At 31.3% G+C, this 17,268-nt stretch overlaps 2 protein-coding genes across 6 annotated transcripts in view; one reads left to right on the plus strand and one right to left on the minus strand.

The window, feature by feature from the left end:
• LOC114326692 (protein spartin) overlaps nucleotides 1-17,268 on the plus strand; it is a 178,418-nt gene that overhangs the window by 156,802 nt on the left and 4,348 nt on the right. The window contains exon 10 of one of the 5 annotated variants that reach the window (XR_007697894.1): nucleotides 1,973-2,379. The exons of the other annotated variants lie outside the window; for them this stretch is intronic. The gene's annotated coding sequence lies outside the window, so the exon portion shown is untranslated. Of the gene's footprint in view, nucleotides 1-1,972; nucleotides 2,380-17,268 lie in introns of those variants that run through there. 5 annotated transcript variants of the gene reach the window in all.
• The window catches only part of LOC114326691 (modular serine protease), a 176,779-nt gene that overhangs the window by 29,880 nt on the left and 129,631 nt on the right, over nucleotides 1-17,268 (minus strand). The window contains exon 8 of the mRNA XM_028275106.2: nucleotides 1,601-1,762. Within this exon, the coding sequence (XP_028130907.2) occupies nucleotides 1,601-1,762 (162 nt within the window). The remainder of the gene's footprint in view (nucleotides 1-1,600; nucleotides 1,763-17,268) is intronic.

Below are 17,268 nucleotides of genomic sequence, written 5' to 3' on the forward strand. Positions count from 1 at the left end.
TGTTGTTAAGAGAAGCTGGTGTGGAAAGTTGATTTCCCCAAAACTCATGAATTTCTTCTTGGCTTGGGTAAGACTTATCGAGATTGTCTACGGTGGAATTGAGTTTTCGATAGAACGCCTTCTCAGCAGTCTCAAAAAGGGCATTGTCGGATTTTCGGTTGTTACTCACTTTGTACCTTCTTAGTCGTCCTGAATAAACTGAGAGTCTTTGTTTTAATGTATCTAGGCACTGTTGGGCTGTGTTGTTTTCTGGATCGAATCTTGAGTGTCTGGGAGTATTCCGTATTATTTCTTCAGCTCTTCTGATGACTCTTGTACTTCTTACACCTCGTATATATTCTGTGACTTGACCAATATCCCTACGCAGTAATTCAATCTTTCCGAGCAGTCTTTTTTCCCAGGGTGCAATTCTGCTACCAGTCCTTCCGTTATTAGTACCCCGTCGTGTTCTGATCTTAATGCCCATTACATTAGCAATTGCTGTTGCTGCACAGTAGATTAGCATGTGCAGATACTCTAATGTGTGGGCTTCTACGACATAATTGGGTAGGACTTCAGTGTTCACAATTTGTAATAGCACACCTAGTCTCTTACAAGAGTTTATTCGTGGTAGCGGTGGTCTGCTAAGTGGGTTTGTTCCATTAAACTCTTGTACAGCACGTGCCATTTCGCTTACTAGGTTATCATGTAGCTCGTTGTTTTCCTGCTCTGTATTGTCAGGTTGAGTTTCTTGTATGGCAAGCTCAGGAATCTGCTCATGAACTTCATTGGGGACTTGATCTTCAATTACAATATTGTTATGAATCTCCCGTTCGACTTCGCTTCTGATGGTATTGCGTCTAGTCTCTGGGATAAGGTTGTTTCTTATAATTACCCGGTATTGGTCTGATACTCGTTGCTCCGATACTTGAATATCTGGGTACGTCCTGCAAAATTCGGCATACAGCTGTTGTCGGTAGCCGATTGTTTCTTGACCGAGGTTTGTCACCTTGTAGTAGAAGTGCAAAATATTTTCATTAATGGACACAGTCCATTTCATGCGCTGCCTCGGTCATCCCGCTTGAGTGAGCGCCGGCTGATGATCCAGCGCAGCACCTTCGGCGGGTGGAGCTCTTGTTGTTGTTTGGCTCGCTTGTGGTTGTGGTTGTGGTTGGGCTGTAGCTGATTGTATGACAGGGGCCCGCCTCCTCAACACCCTGCCACCGACGTCCCGCATGCTGTCACGTCCAGCGCCGGCTCCAGACGTGCCCTGGCGATCCCCAGGCAGCGATCCTAAACATAAATTATTATTCTCCATTCTCATGGGTGTGCATTTTATACCTACTGCCAGGTGTCAGTTTTTGTTCCACGGCAAGTATCTCTGCTACTCTCTGGGTATTGGCGCTACGAATACCCAGAAAGCATCCCCCATTCGCAGGGGGCCGCGCCTGATAGAAGAACTGACAAAAAACTCCCACAGGATATTATTATTACAGGATTATTATTATTATTATTATTATTATTACTACTTATCACAGGCCAGGAGGCCAGGGTTCAAATATTGCTTGAAGGTACGTGAAAAGTGATTTTAGAGGAATGAGATTGTTAGTTAGAATCTTACCTGTTATAATAACTCTTTGTGTCAACATAGACCCTCCGCAAACATTCATAAACCCTCCTCCTTGTTTTTGGAATACTGCTGTCGTCCACGGATAATCACCTTTTTCGACGTTTTGTCCATTTACTATAAGCGGTTCTGCAGTAACACGCTTCTCTCCACAAACTAAAAAAATTAAGAAAGTGAAATCATAATATATTTTACTGGTAGTCTTACTTGTTTGAATAATAAGCATCCCATCACTATCTTGAGAGTACTAATTGAAATGACAGAGTAATAATATGAAAATATATACAATACAATAATAAAAAACACATATCATAAGAATCTTATCACACAGTGATGTTCATGTTATAATTAATGATACATTTTCAGATTATAGAAAAATCCCAATTATTGTTACATTGTGAAAAATCTAAAACATAGTGGCTCTGAAAATCTTAAGATTAATTAGACAATTCTACCCACAAAACCAGTTCCAACCTCAGTTCCAACAGCCACTCCAGCAGCCAAACTTCAACCAATTTAGACAAAATTTAAATCCTCCAGCATTCAGATTCCAGAACCAGTCAAATGTATGGGGGCCCAAAACGGGACAATTACAGCAGCCTAGACCGACATTTGTGAGTAGAATATCAAGTACCACAAACAAGGGCCACCAAAATTTCACACCAAATTACGGAGCACAGCCGAAGTTTACCGTAGAAGAATTGTCCAATATACAATGTTAAGGAGATAAAGAAAAAGAGGATACCAACTGCCATTACTACGAGCTCGATTATGAAAATTTCGACCAAAAAATCAAAGGAGATATACAAAAGCTTCTTCATATTTTTCGAATTACATAAAACATTACCTGAACCTTTTAACTCTACAAATTTTTCAAAATTTCAAAATTTTGAAAAATTTTCAAAGTTTTTCAAAACACAATGAAACTTTATCTGTTTAACTTTTATTCGCCTCTACAATCTAAAACTCTTAGAAGCCCAATTAAACTTTCCAACATCACAATCACAATTTAATCTACTTACAAAAGTTTTTACAATCCCCATTAAATATTATGAAACAAACAAAACACTATTTCCATTCAAACCTTCATTTGTTTGGAACCAAATGCCAAATAAAATCATTAAGTCAAAATTCAAGTGAAAGAAGAAAAGAAAACATATACTATTCCCAGACAAATTGTGCAAGGTCTCTTAGTACGAGAATCATGTACCAACGCCGAGAACCACCTCGCCTGGACCAAAATTGCCAACTTCACGTCAGAATCTATCCATTTTTCCCTTACGGAACCACTCGATGGCAAGAAAATCTATATCTAAGATTTTCCTATTTATTTCATGGAAATAACTCCGGACCAGAATACAGGCAAGACATCGAACATCCAAGAAGAAGACGAACAAGTTCAGTGCCCGTGCCAAAAATGATCTAATATATTTCAGCAACTGACTGCTCTCACCTTTACTAACGAAGTTAAACACCATATCAAAACCAAAGATGAAGGGCCAGTATCCATCTGTACACATCTGTACCGGTATCCATCTGTACACAAAGAGAAATAAAAATCAAATATCTTGACTTTTAGATCAACAAAGCATCATTAGACTACGACAATCTCCACAGTCGTCACCCATATGGATCGTGCTAAAAAAACCTGATTCATCCGATAGAAATAAAATGGATGACAGTGGTAGATTATAGGAAGGTCAACGAGAAAACAAGACCGATATAAAATTACTCATATTAGCGCTATTCCCGACAAATTGGGCATCATTATTTTACTATCCTCGACTTAGCAATCGCATTTCACCAAATTCAGATGGCTGAAGGAAGAAGACATTCCCAAAATAGCATTTAGTGTGGACATATAGTAGGGAAACTGGCATATTTGAGAAAATATAAATGAGTCGAAAGAAACTGTAGGTTCACAAAAGAAAACTGAGAAAACAAGACCTAGCCGAAAACACAATGGTTTGATGAATAATGGTAGAATATAACAGAGAGAAAACAACGTATAAGGAGAGGTTAGAACAGAGCGCATAAAAGAAAATGAGCGTATTTATCAAATAAGTTTCGGGAGCTAAAAGGAATAAGTAAGGCAGCACTGACTAGAAAATTATATTAACAACTACATAAAGTCAGGAACAAATTTCCGAAAAATAAACCCCCTCATTGTAGCGACTGTATCTCAGTGACTATGGTAATGACCTGCCAAGCCGGTCGGTCCGGGTTCGATTCTCGGCATGGACTGTGTGCTTTGGAGAACACGTAAAGCCGTCGGTTCCAACAATGCAAGTAATTGTTAACACTAAAGCTTGAACTAGAATATAATGAGCCAGTTGGCTGGAGTACGACTGGTTATAAAAAACAAACTCCTTCCGAAAAAACACCGCTCAATAGATAAAATTTAACTCGCTCAAAAATAACAAGTGACCCAACTGAGATAACATGGTTGCAGAACTAATAAAGGAGGTGGATATCCTCTTTTAAAAAGCAAATGACATAATATTCAACATCCAGGACAATAAGAAAATATCGAGGGAATACAATACTAGAACCCCTTACACAAAAAGGAGCATCAACTCGAATGTAAAGATTATCTTTTTGGACATTGTATATAGTAGATTGGAATCTTATATTAAAAAAGAAATTGGAGAATATCAATGCGATTTCTGCAGATAAAAATCTTTACCCAGTATACAGTGAGCACGTAAAGGTTGGAATAAATTCATTTTCTCGAGAATGGACGACTTTGGAAAAAAATCCCGAAACAGGTCAATTTTTATTTTTAAATTACGACTTTTTGGCATATATATCATAGTAGTGACGTCACTCCTCTGGGCGTGATGACGTCATCGATGATTTTTTTAAATGAGAATAGGGGTCGTGTGATAGCTCATTTGAAAGGTAATTCAATTATCTATTCAGTATTATAAACATTAACATAATTATTTATACAGGGTGTCCAAAAAATTTTTTATAAATTAAATTTATTGACATAAAAAGAGGAATGTATGTAATTTATTTAATTGAAAATACATTTTACTGCTCTCAGAAAACCGAAAAAAATGTTTATTTGAAAAATAATAATTGCTTTTCGCTTAAATTAAATGTTCAAACTGTCAAGAGGCAGGTGGATGGCTGCTTTAATATTGAATTTAAGCAAAAACAATATTTATTTATCAAATAAACATTTTTTCCTGTTTTCTGATAGCAGTAAAATGTATTTTGAATTAAATAAATTACACACATCCTTCCTTTTATGCCAATAAATTTAATTAAAAAAATTTTTTTTTGGACACACTGTATAAATAATTATGTTAATGTTTATATTACTGAATAGAGAATTGAATTACCTTTCAAATGAGCTATCACTAGAGCCCTATTGTTATTTAAAAAAAATCATCGATGACGTCATCACGCCCAGATGGGTGACGTCACTAGTATGACATATATGCCAAAAAGTCGTAATTTAAAAATAAAAATTGACCTGTTTCGGGACTTTTTTTCAAATTCGTCCATTCTCGAGAAAATGAATTTATTCCAACCTTTACGTGCTCACTGTATATTCATCATATCATCAATATATTGACTCAAAATATCATCAATATATTGACTTTAAAACTGCTTAAGCATTAATAGAAAATTCATGGTATAAATATTCAAAAAGAACAGGTATACCATATTATAGTCTAAGAGCTAGTGAACCCTCCGACTAACGGTCTTCCTGTAAGGCTAGAAATTTGTATAGTGATAATTCATAGCACACCAAGGCTAAAAACCATGACCTGGCAGGCATCAGCCCTGCACGTGTATCTACCAGGTGAATCGTAAAGTGCATATTTTAGGGGAAAAATAAACTTTCTCCTGTAAAGTTTAAATTTAAGTATGTGTTTGAGTAAGTCATTTAGAAGAAATGTGTACAATGCCAAGCGATTCTGAACAGCATAAGACCTTGCCAGGCGAGGAGAAGTTAGGGTTTTTTCCAAAAATGATTTTTTTTGCATCGAACAAAGGCTTTTTTGTTTTTTCAATTATTCTAAACCGAAAGGTCTTTGGTGACTTTTTTCTTAGGTTAATAGTTTTTAACATAAGCGATTAAAAAATTAAAAAATCGCGAAATCAACCATTTTTAACCCTGAATCGGACATTTAACTGAAACTTTCAATGTTGCCAAGGTAAGTAGATATTCTTTTAACGTTGATTGATGAAATCCCGAAGAGTTTTCTGCAATACAATATCGAAAACCCCCTTGTTTTTTAATAGCTAATCAAGTGGACGCGACACTGTAGTATAAATGAGGACGTTTGAGTTTGCATAAATTCATTATCTCGAGAATGGGCAAATTTGAAGAGAAATCCTCGGACAGGTCGATTTTTGTTTTTAAATTAGGACTTTTTGGCATGTATATAATACTAGTGATGTCATCCATCTGGGCGTGATGACGTAATCGATGATTTTTTTGAATGGGAGTAAGGGTCGTGTGATAGCTCATTTGAAAGGTTATTTAATTCTATTTTCAGAAATATAAACATAATTCAAAAATGAATAACCATTTTCAATTTCGTTGCAAAGCGAAAATACAGCCGCACCATATTCTAGTCCAATCAGAGAGTGCAGCAAGCACCTCTACCGGTTTCGAAACTTATTAGTCTCTCATCAGGAGGCACATATGCTGTTCTCTCTGATCCAACTAAAACAAACCCCGGCGTGCAGTCACGGATTGCAACGAAAAAAATGGCATAGATGCCCTAGCGGCAACTGCTAGCAAAAGACTAACTGCCTTACTAATAAAACACTCGTATTCTAAGGTTATTCCGTATTTATATCTAGAATAGTTATCCTAAGTATAAGGTAGATATAATACGAAAATAGTTTGTTACCAATAAACTCGGTATAAGTTAGTTATAAGTATTCCCACTTTATTCCGAAATAATAGTTTGGCAACGCCACAATCTTCTACACAAATGCCTAAAACAACGATATATTGGGTGAAATATGTCAATTATGACTTTTCTCTACAACTAACACACCAAATTCGGTCATTTTTTGATGAACTACCCACAGTTTCTTTTCCCTTTATGAGTCGTATAAACTCAAAAAATATGTAGTTTACATAATTTTTTGATGGACTATGGCCGTTGTATTCTCTGCTATATTTTAATAAATCGTTATTTCTTATCTTGTATGTTGAGTTTGAGCATTTCATAAAATGGCTTCGAATAAAAGGAACTTTTTATTTTCTGCTGTATTTTAATAAATCGTTATTTCGTATGTTGTATATTAAGTTTGAGTATTTCATAAAATGGCTTCAAATAAAACAGAACGTTACATTAAATGGGAAAGTGAAGAAAAAGTAAACAACTTAATTTATTTTACTTATAAATGCAATGTAAATATGTTAATTTCAGCATATTTTGAAGAAAATTGTGAGAGATTTTCTACATATTATAGAAAATAAAAACATTATTTTTCTTGTAGAGTAGAGGATAAGCCTCCTCCTCGCTTGTTCACAATAAGTGAATCACCTACTAATTTTTCTAAAAATCTTACATCATCTTTAGGTAACCGGATTTTTATTCTGGGTTCTTTGAAAAAGAATTTATGCTTTCTTTGAAAGTTTTCCTTTTTCGTGTATTTTCCATCATGTTAATTAAATTATCAACTTCCTCGTTAGCCACAATACCTCTTAAACACATTTTTTTAATTATATATCTACTCACAACACAAATCAAGAAATAATATATTTTTGTCTCTGATGACTTTGACAGTAGGTTATACCAGACTTAAACAAGGGTGTGGGTCGGTATAAACTTGGACTAAATTCTTATACCAAGTATAAACTATACCTAAGTTATTCCATGTTTATTGGTAGTGATTTTGCTTATACCTGATTTATTATCAGTATAACTTTTATACTTGGTTTATTAGTAACAGTGTAAGTTTTCAATCTAATGGCATATAAAACAACATAATGTTACTCTACATCCCACCAGACTGAAAACCACGGGAACCTTCTCTGGTTACACCTCCGAGCCTCGGAGGCCGTTATGGCTTGCAAATTGTAGAAGCCTCGGAGGTGTAACCAGAGAAGGTTCCCATTGTTTTCAGTCTGGTGGGATGTAGAGTAACATTATGTTGTTTTATATGCCATTAGATTGAAAACTTAGTCATTAACATAATTATTTATACACGGTGTACAAAAAATTTTTTTTATTAAAATAATTTACACAAAAAGAAGAGAAATTTTTTGCACACCATTTGTATAAATAATTAGATTAACGTTTATATTACTGAATAGAGAATTAAATAACCTTTCAAATGAGCTATCACACGACTCCTACTCCCATTCAAAAAAATCATCGATTACGTCATCACGCTCAGATGGATGACGTCACTAGTATTATACAGGGTGCGCCACACCTCTGGTTTTCTTTGATTATGGCTAAATTATGGGATATACAAAAAAATGTTTTTAACAAGATTAATGTATATCGACGCCGTCTATAATTTAAAATTATTTTAGATTATACAAGGTGAGTCAGAACGACGGTAGGAACCAAAGTTGTGTTTTTTTAAATAGAACACCCTATATATTAAAGCATTTTTGAATATATTTTTTAAAAATATTAAGAATTTATTGAGAAAAATGGTAATATTCAAAGGGCTGTAAATTAGGCTTTCAAGGTAATAAAATTTTTTGTCAAAGTTTTTTTAGTATACTGTTATTTTTAAATAAATTAACATATTTGACATATATCCATAAAATATACAGTGTGATCACTATTTGCAAATATAACATTTTCTCATTTTTTTTAAATAGGACACCCTGTATATTAGTATTGCCTTTTGTCGTAAATATTACAACCTTTCTTTTGGTATGGTTGTATGTACCTAGCATGTTTTGTTTTGTAGATATTTAAAGAAAACTATAGACTTTACCTTTTTGCGGATTTTATATTGAAAAATTTTTTTGCAAAAAAAATAATTATAATCTTGTTTTAGAAACATACATTAAAATATTAAATATGAAAATAAAAACGTAATTAAAGATTAAAATAAATCGTATAGGTACTAGTACAATTCAATTGAATTTAATATCTTGAATTTAATTATTTTACAAAAAATATTTTACCATACTAATGAATGCATAAATTAGTTACTAAATTAAATAAACAACTAAATTTGATATCTAACCTAGTAATTTTTCTACCACAGCAACTTTCTTGTACCAAATTAATTGTTAGTTATATTGTATTTACGAGTAAGATCAGTTAAACTTTTAATTTACCTTTTAAATTTACTTACATCTTGAGAAAATAATTATAAAGTATGCTTTGAAACAAATGAATGTTAAATGTATCAGCCAAATTATTAATATAAATAGTATTAACTGGTGTCACAAAAGCTGGTAATACTTTTGTAGTTGAAATTTTTGTAACAGTTTTTTATATTTTAAATTTTAATTTTTCAACCGAACAATTGGTTAATATGACATTTGTTTTGGGCGAAACCATTAGAAATTATTACTAGCTTTTGTGACACGACTACATAGATACTATTTACTTCATAATATTATACTTCTATAACGTTCATTTGTTTCAAAGCATACTTTATACGTTCTCAAGATGTAGGTAAATTAAAAAGTTATTAACTGATCTTACTCGTATATAAATACAATTTAACTATCAAAATTGGGTACAATAAAGTTACTAGGGTAGAAAAATTTCTAGGGTAGATTTTAAAATAAGTTGTTTAATTTAATAATTCATTTATCCATATTAATTACTTATTAGTATGGTAAAATATTGTTTGTAACATACCTAATTTTAAAGTTATCAAATTCAATTAAGTTGCACTTGCATACGTTTTATTTTAACCTTTAATTACGTTTTTATTTTCATCTTTGATATTTTAGTGTATGTTTCTAAAATCAGATTATATTTTTTTTGCAAAAAAATTAATTATGTAAAATTATCAGTAGTAATTACACAAGAGCTCTGAAATTATTGAATTTTTCCCGAGTGACACTTTGACAGTTTTAATTTCACGAGCCGAAGGCGAGTGAAATTATGTCAAAGTGTCACGAGAGCAAAAATTCTATATTAATTTCAGAGGTAGAGTGCAATTTGTAGCGATTATTTCATAAATAAAACTGTTCAAAACCAAAATTTTATTGTAATTTATTTATGTAAGTGCCATTAAACACACAGTTTTTATAAATATTTGACGATTGAAAGTCATCACTTTTATAATTTTTAAAACATTAATTGTCATTAATGTCACTGAATGTATTTTTTCGTAGCAACGAAGGGCATCTGACGTAATATACTTAACGACGGGAGATTATCAAAAATTATCGATTTAATTCAAATTTCTGTAGCTTTATATTGGTCAGAATCTCCTATGAATGAAATAATCGCGGATATAAAATATCCGCGAAACGTAAAATCTATTGTCCTTTTTTAAATATTTACAAAACCAAACATGCTATGTACATAAAACCTTATACCAAAAGAAAGGTTGTAATATTTACTTCAAAATGCAATACTAATATACAGGGTGTTCCATTTAAAAAAATGAGAAAATTTTGTATTTGCAAATAGTGATCACACTGTATATTTTATGGCTATGAGTAAAAGATATTAAATGATTTAAAAATGATACTATATTATAAAAACTTTGACCTACCACTTAAATTTTTATTACTTTGGAAACATAATCCACAGCCCTACAAATATTACCATTTTTCTCAATAAAAATGTAAATATTTCGAAAATTATTAACTTTAAGCCTATAAGACCTTATAAAAATTTTTCATATTTTAAAAAAGTATATTCAAAAACCATTTAATATATACTGTGTTCCATTTAAAAAAATACAACTTTGGTTCATTCCGTCGTTCTGACTCACCCGTATAATTAAAAATAATTTTAAATTATATACGGTTTTGATATATGTACATTAGTTTTGTTAAAAACATTTTTTATAGATCCCATAGTTTAGCCGTAATCAAAGAAAACCAGAGGTTTGGCGCACCATGTATATATGCCAAAAAGTCCTAATTTAAAAATAAAAATCGACCTGTCCGAGGATTTCTCTTCAAATTTGCCCATTCTCGAGATCATGAATTTATGCAAACTCAAACGTCCTCACTTATACTACAGTGTAGCGCCCGCTTGATTAGCAATTAAAAAACAAGGGGGTTTTCGATATTGTATTGCAAAGAACTCTTCGGGATTTCATCAATCGATGTTTAAAGAATATCTACCTACCTTAGCAACCTTGAAATTTTCAGTTAAATGTCCGATTCAGGGTTAAAAATGGTCGATTTACTAATTTTTAAACTTTTTAATCGCTTATATGTCAAAAACTATTAACCTAAGAGAAAAGTCACTAAAGACCTTTTCTGTTTGGAATGATTCAAAAAATCTAAAAAAAAACTTTGTTCGATGCAAAAAAATAATTTTAGGATAAAAAGCCTAATCTTTCCCCTCGCCTGGCAAGGTCTTATGCTGTTCAGAATCGCCTGTCATTGTACACATTTCTTCTAAATGACTTACTCAAACACATACTTAAATTTAAACTTTACAGGAGAAAGTTTATTTTTCCCCTAAACTATGCACTTTTCGATTCACCTGGTAGATACACGTGCACGGCTGATGCCTGCCAGGTCATGGTTTTTAGTCTTGGTGTGCTATGAATTATCACTAGACAAATTTCTAGCCTTACAGGAAGACCGTTAGTCGGAGGGTTCACTAGCTCTTAGACTATTAGAAAAGGACTTAGACAGGGTGATGCCATATCATATTATACCCTATTCAACTACTCTACAGAAAATAGAGTCAGAGCAGGGCCCTTAAAGGGTAGTCGAGCGAATAATAATAATGAAGACAGAAAAATCTGAAGAAATAAAAAAACCCCAGGAGGGTTAAGAAGGTAAAGAAAAAGATAATTATATACCTGCGTAATTGAGTTTTTCGAGTCCAGTTGCTTCTTTTCGGAACTTTCTATTTTTTCTATGTTGTTTGTTTACATTTTCCTTTACTCTTTATTCTCTTAACTCCTTTATTTTTAACTTTAATGTATATGCTCTAGAACGGGATAGAAAAGCGTGGATTATATTTGAACTTTGTATCTAATTATGTATTTTCTATTTAGTCCAGAGTAATAAGGATTTTCTCGGGACACTCAAAGATCTTGGTAGCTGACTACTTTTTAAGTTATTGCAGACCTATAGGAAGAAAACCTACCTGTTTCCTGCCTAGAGTTCGCGTCCGTTTTTTAATTATTAACAATTTAGTGCAAAAATCGCGATTTTTTCGATTTTTTGCACTCCATTCAAAAGCTAAATAGTTGACATAAAACTACAAATTTCAGTTTTTTAGAAAATTGAGAAACCTTCAAAATGCCGATTTTTGAAAGTTAAAAGGTTAATTTGTTGCTACGCAAACTGCAAAATAAGTGAAAATCGTTATTTGTTAATAACTTTTACTAAAACTACTTTAAAACTTTAGTGTTTCACCCAAAGTTGGGTATTGGCGTACTTAACAAACCTTCAAAATTTGAGATCGATCCAATAATGAGTTTAAGAGTTATTCTATTAGTTTATCCCAGAGACCTTTATTTTGCAATAAGATAAGACAGAAAATAATGAAGATAGGGCAATTCTGAGTATGCCAAATGAAAGTAGAAGAGTGATAGTATCAAAATGTATTAAAAAAAGATAAAAAAATAATTAATAGAGTCAAAAATCCTAATGGCAAATTTGTGAAATTTTGTAGTTTAAAAACTTTTAGAATAACTTTAACAATGTCGTCCGTAGAAAAAATTCTTTTAGTGCGGCCGATATGTGAAACAATTGCACATTTAATGATACAAGCTTTTAATTTGGACCACATATACTACACATATAAAGGTTCACATTTAGATATGAGGCCATCTCAGATTTTGCCTTCTACAAAAATGGCGGGCATTCAAAATGGCGACTATAAATATATCTTTAATAGTACCATAACTTTTGAACGAAAGGTCCGATTTTAACCAAATTTGGTATATAGATTCTTTTTTTGATTTACAAGATGAATGTGGTGAACCAGAAGAATCGGTTTACCAGAAATTGTGTTTTTACTAGTTGTTTTTGTAAAAATATGTTTTTTTTTCAATTTTTTTCCCTCTGTATATATTAATTTTTCAAAAAGGTAATACCGCAATAAAAAAAAACGTAAAAATATTTTGTAGAAAATATTTTGAACTTTTTAGTTATGTTAATTACCATTTAATAAATGCATAACGTATCTTTACATGTACCCTATGTGTGGCCGATTTGTGGAAATATTATAAGAATTATTGTGCATTTAATGGTAGAAGAATATAATTTGGACCACATATACTACACACATCAAGGTTAAAATTTAGATATAAGGTTATCTCAGATTTTACCTTTTACAAAAATGGCGGGCATTCAAAATGGCGACTATACATATGTGACTAATAGCACGATAACTTTTGAACAAAAAGTCAGATTTCAACCAAATTTGATATATAGTTTCTTTTTTTGATGTGTTAGACCAAGGTCTTGAACCGGAAGAATCGATTTACCAAAAGTTGTGTTTTTCGTGATTTTTATGTAAAAACATGTTGTTTTTTTACCGATTCTTTTACCCTGTATATATTAATTTTTTAAAAAGTTAATAACGGCGTTGAAAAGAGCGTAAAAGAATTTTCTAGGAAATATTTTGAACTCTTTAGTTATGTTAATTACCAATTAATAGATGCATAACGTATCTTCATATGTACCTATGAATCTTGTGCGGCAGATTCGTGCAAATAATATAAGAATTATTGTGCATTTAATGGTAAAAGCATATAATTTGGACCACACACACTACACATACAAAGATTCAAATTTAGATATGAGGCCATCTCAGATTTTGTCTTTTACAAAAATAGCGGGCATTCAAAATAAATCTCCCGCACATAGGTACATGTGAAGATACGTTATGCATTTATTAAATGGGAATTAACATAACTAAAAAGATCAAAATCTTCCCTAAAAAATATTTTTATACTCTTTTCAATGACGGTATTACTTTTTTTTGAAAAATTAATATATACAGGGTGAAAGAGTTGAAAAAAAAACAACATATTTTTACATAAAAAACAGTTAAACCACAACTTCTGGTAAACCGACCCTTCCGGTTTAAGACCTCGATCTTATTCATCAAAAAAGAGCCTTAATGCCAAATTTGGCTGAAATCGGACTTTTCGTTCAAAAGTTATCGTGTTATTAGTCATATATGTATAGTAGCCATTTTGAATGCTCGCCATTTTTGTAAAAGGCAAAATCTGAGATGGCCTCATATCTAAATTTGAACTTTTGTATGTGTAGTATATGTGGTCCAAATTATATGCTTCTACCATTAAATGCACAATAATTCTTATAATATTTGCAAGAATCTGCCACACATAGGTACATGTGAAGATACGTTATGCATTTATTAAATGGTAATTAACATAACTAAAAAGTTCAAAATATTTCCTATAAAACATATTCTGACGCCCTATTCAATGGTGGTATTACCATTTTGAAAAATTAATATATACAGGGTGAAAAAATTGAAAATAAATTATTTACATAATATAAAATAATTTTACATAAAAAACCAGGAAAAACACAACTTCTGGTAAACCGATTCTTCCGGTTCACGACGTCGATCTTGTAAATCACAAAAAGAACCTATGTACCAAATTTGGTTAAAATCGGACTTTTCATTCAAAAGATATCGTGCTATTAGTCACATATGTATAGTCGCCCATTTTGAAGGACCGCCATTTTTGTAAAAGGCAAAATCTGAGATGGCCTCATATCTAAATTTGAACCTTTATATGTGCGGTATATGTTGACCAAATTATATGCTTGTATTATTAAATGTGCAATTCTTATAATATTTGCACGAATCTGCCGCACTATTTTATATATTCGAAAAGATAGTATTTTAACACGAATTTTCAAATAAAAAAATTTAGCCTGGGTTCATTTGGGATAAAGTTAGCCATATGTTTTTTTTTAATTCACAGCTAATTTGTTTGTAATAATTAAGGAATCTCATTAATGTCAATTTAAAGAATGGGACTTGTATTTTTTCTTAAAAAATTTATACAAACATTGTACCTTCACAGCACCCTCTACGATTTTTCAAAAATGTAGTTCAAACGATTACTAGGGGGAACCTAAAAATCCGAAAAAGCAATTTCAAACGAATATAATTTTCTGTATCTAAGGATCAACTCAATGGATTTTGATCTTTCTTTTTTTAATTTGTATATAATTTCTACGTACATTTATAAATTATAAAAATTATAAATTTATTAATTAATAAACAGCCTAATTTGTTTAAACAATTCTTGAAAAAATATATATTTTTTAAAAATCTATTTTTTAATCACAGTATCATTAATGATCATAGAAAAAGTTAAAGTACTCTTTAATAAATAAATGATTTTTAATAGATAATTATTTATTCAAGATAATTTATTTATTAAAGTATACGTTAACTTTTTCTATGAATAATAACGATAGTATGATTAAAATCATGATAAAAAAATAATCAAAATTATTTTTTCAAAAATTGTTTAAGCTAATTAAACTGTTTATTAATTAATAAATGTCTAGACAAATTGCATATTTGTAATGTACAGAAAAATTACATACAAATTAAAAAAAAGAACGATCAAAATATATTCAGTAGATCCCGAGATATAAAAAATGATATTAGTTTTAAGTTGCCATTTTTAGTTTTTGAACTCGTGCATTTGTCGGCTCTCAGCTCCCCTTCACTTACAACGACTAGTCATCAAATTGAACTACTTTTTTAAAAATTCGTGTAAAATACCAACTTTTCTAATATGTAACATGATTTTTTCTACGGACAATGCTTTTAAAGTTATTCCAAATGTTTATAAATTACAAAATTTCACAAATTTGCCATTAGGATTTTTGACTAGATACTTTTTTTAATCTTTTTTTAGTACATTTTGATAGCAACAGTTTTCTACTTTCATTTGGCATACGCAGAATTGCCCTATCTTCATTATTTTCTATCTTATGTTATTGGAAAATAAAGGTCTCTGGGATGAACAATTAGAATAACTCTTAAACTAATTAATGGATCGGTCTCAAATTTTGAGGGTTTGTTAAGTACCCCAATACCCAACTTTGGGTGAAACACTTAAGTTCTAAGGTAGTTTTAGTAAAAGTTATTAACAAATAACGATTTTCACTTATTTTGCAGTTTGCGTAGCAACAAATTAACTTTTTAATTTTCAAAAATCGGCATTTTGTAGGTTTTTTAATGTTCTAAAAAATTAAATTTTGTAATTTTATGTCAACTATTTAGCTTTTGAATGGGGTGCAAAAATCGAAAAAATCGCAATTTTTGCACTAAATTGTTAATAATTAAAAAACGGACGCGAACTCTAGGCAGGAAACAGGTAGGTTTTTATCCTATAGGTATACAATAACTAAAAAAGTAGTGAGCTACCTGGATCTTTAAGTGACCCGAACATGGTCTATTTCTAGCTTATTACCCTGGAGTAATTGTATGAGGTAATTAATATGAGGTAATGATTTTAAAGAATACGGAAAAGAGATGTAGAATCGAAATTGTACCTTATCTTTTAATCATGCCCTAATTTTTTATTAGACAGCAGTTGTAAATAGTACTAAATGTGATGGATTCGACCGTTTCTTGATAAAAGTTAATTTTATCTAAGAACAAAACACTGAAAACTATTTTCACTACAGCTGTTTCGGCAGAGTACCTTACTCAAATGATGTATTTTTACTATACGGCTACACTTTATAGTTGTTAACTGAATCAGATGAGGAGGAGAGTGCTATTTGTCTCAAGTTGGCGATTCAAAATTATATCGGTATTTTTAAATTTATTAATTTCCCTAGATTCTGATAAACATAGCATAAGACCTTTATTTTGAATGTGGAGAATTTGAAATTGGGGGCATATACTAGTTCGCTCCGACGGCCAGATTTTAATACCCTACAGAAAAGGGGCATAGGTAAATTCGCTCCGGCCATAAATTTCTTAGAAAAGATAATTTAAAAAAATGTCTTTACTGGGTACACAATGAATAATAATGAATAGCCAGGGTCAGCGTATATAGACAATGTTTCCTTCATAAAGCAGGTACTTTTAATACATTTTATTAATAAAATTTTTAATAAATATTTCTCAAACGTTGTATTTATCTAAATATAAAACTACCTCTTACTTAAAATTATATTAAATTTATAACCATATTTTCACTAAAGTATTATGATGTTTTGAGCTCATATTCCCTTATTCAATATTTGATTGGGTTTTTACGTATAAGAAATTGCAAGTGATATATTTCTTTGAAAATATTGGTAATTAAGTAGCAGTCATCTGAAATTTTATGATAAGATAAAGGGATGGTGCAAATCTCATCATTATTAGCTTTAGTTATGGTTTGAATGTCTTTAGTTCATGATGGTGAAATCTGAAATAAGTGAAATGGGAAAGTCTGTTATTTATTGGCAATTACAAGTATAACTTCCATAAAATGCTTGCTAATAATATCAAACGTTGGCAGTGTGTAGAAAGAAGTTGCAAAGCATTTGTTAAAAC

The sequence above is a fragment of the Diabrotica virgifera genome, chromosome 5, assembly GCF_917563875.1.
Source record: "Diabrotica virgifera virgifera chromosome 5, PGI_DIABVI_V3a".
Classification (NCBI taxonomy): Eukaryota; Metazoa; Arthropoda; class Insecta; order Coleoptera; family Chrysomelidae; genus Diabrotica; species Diabrotica virgifera.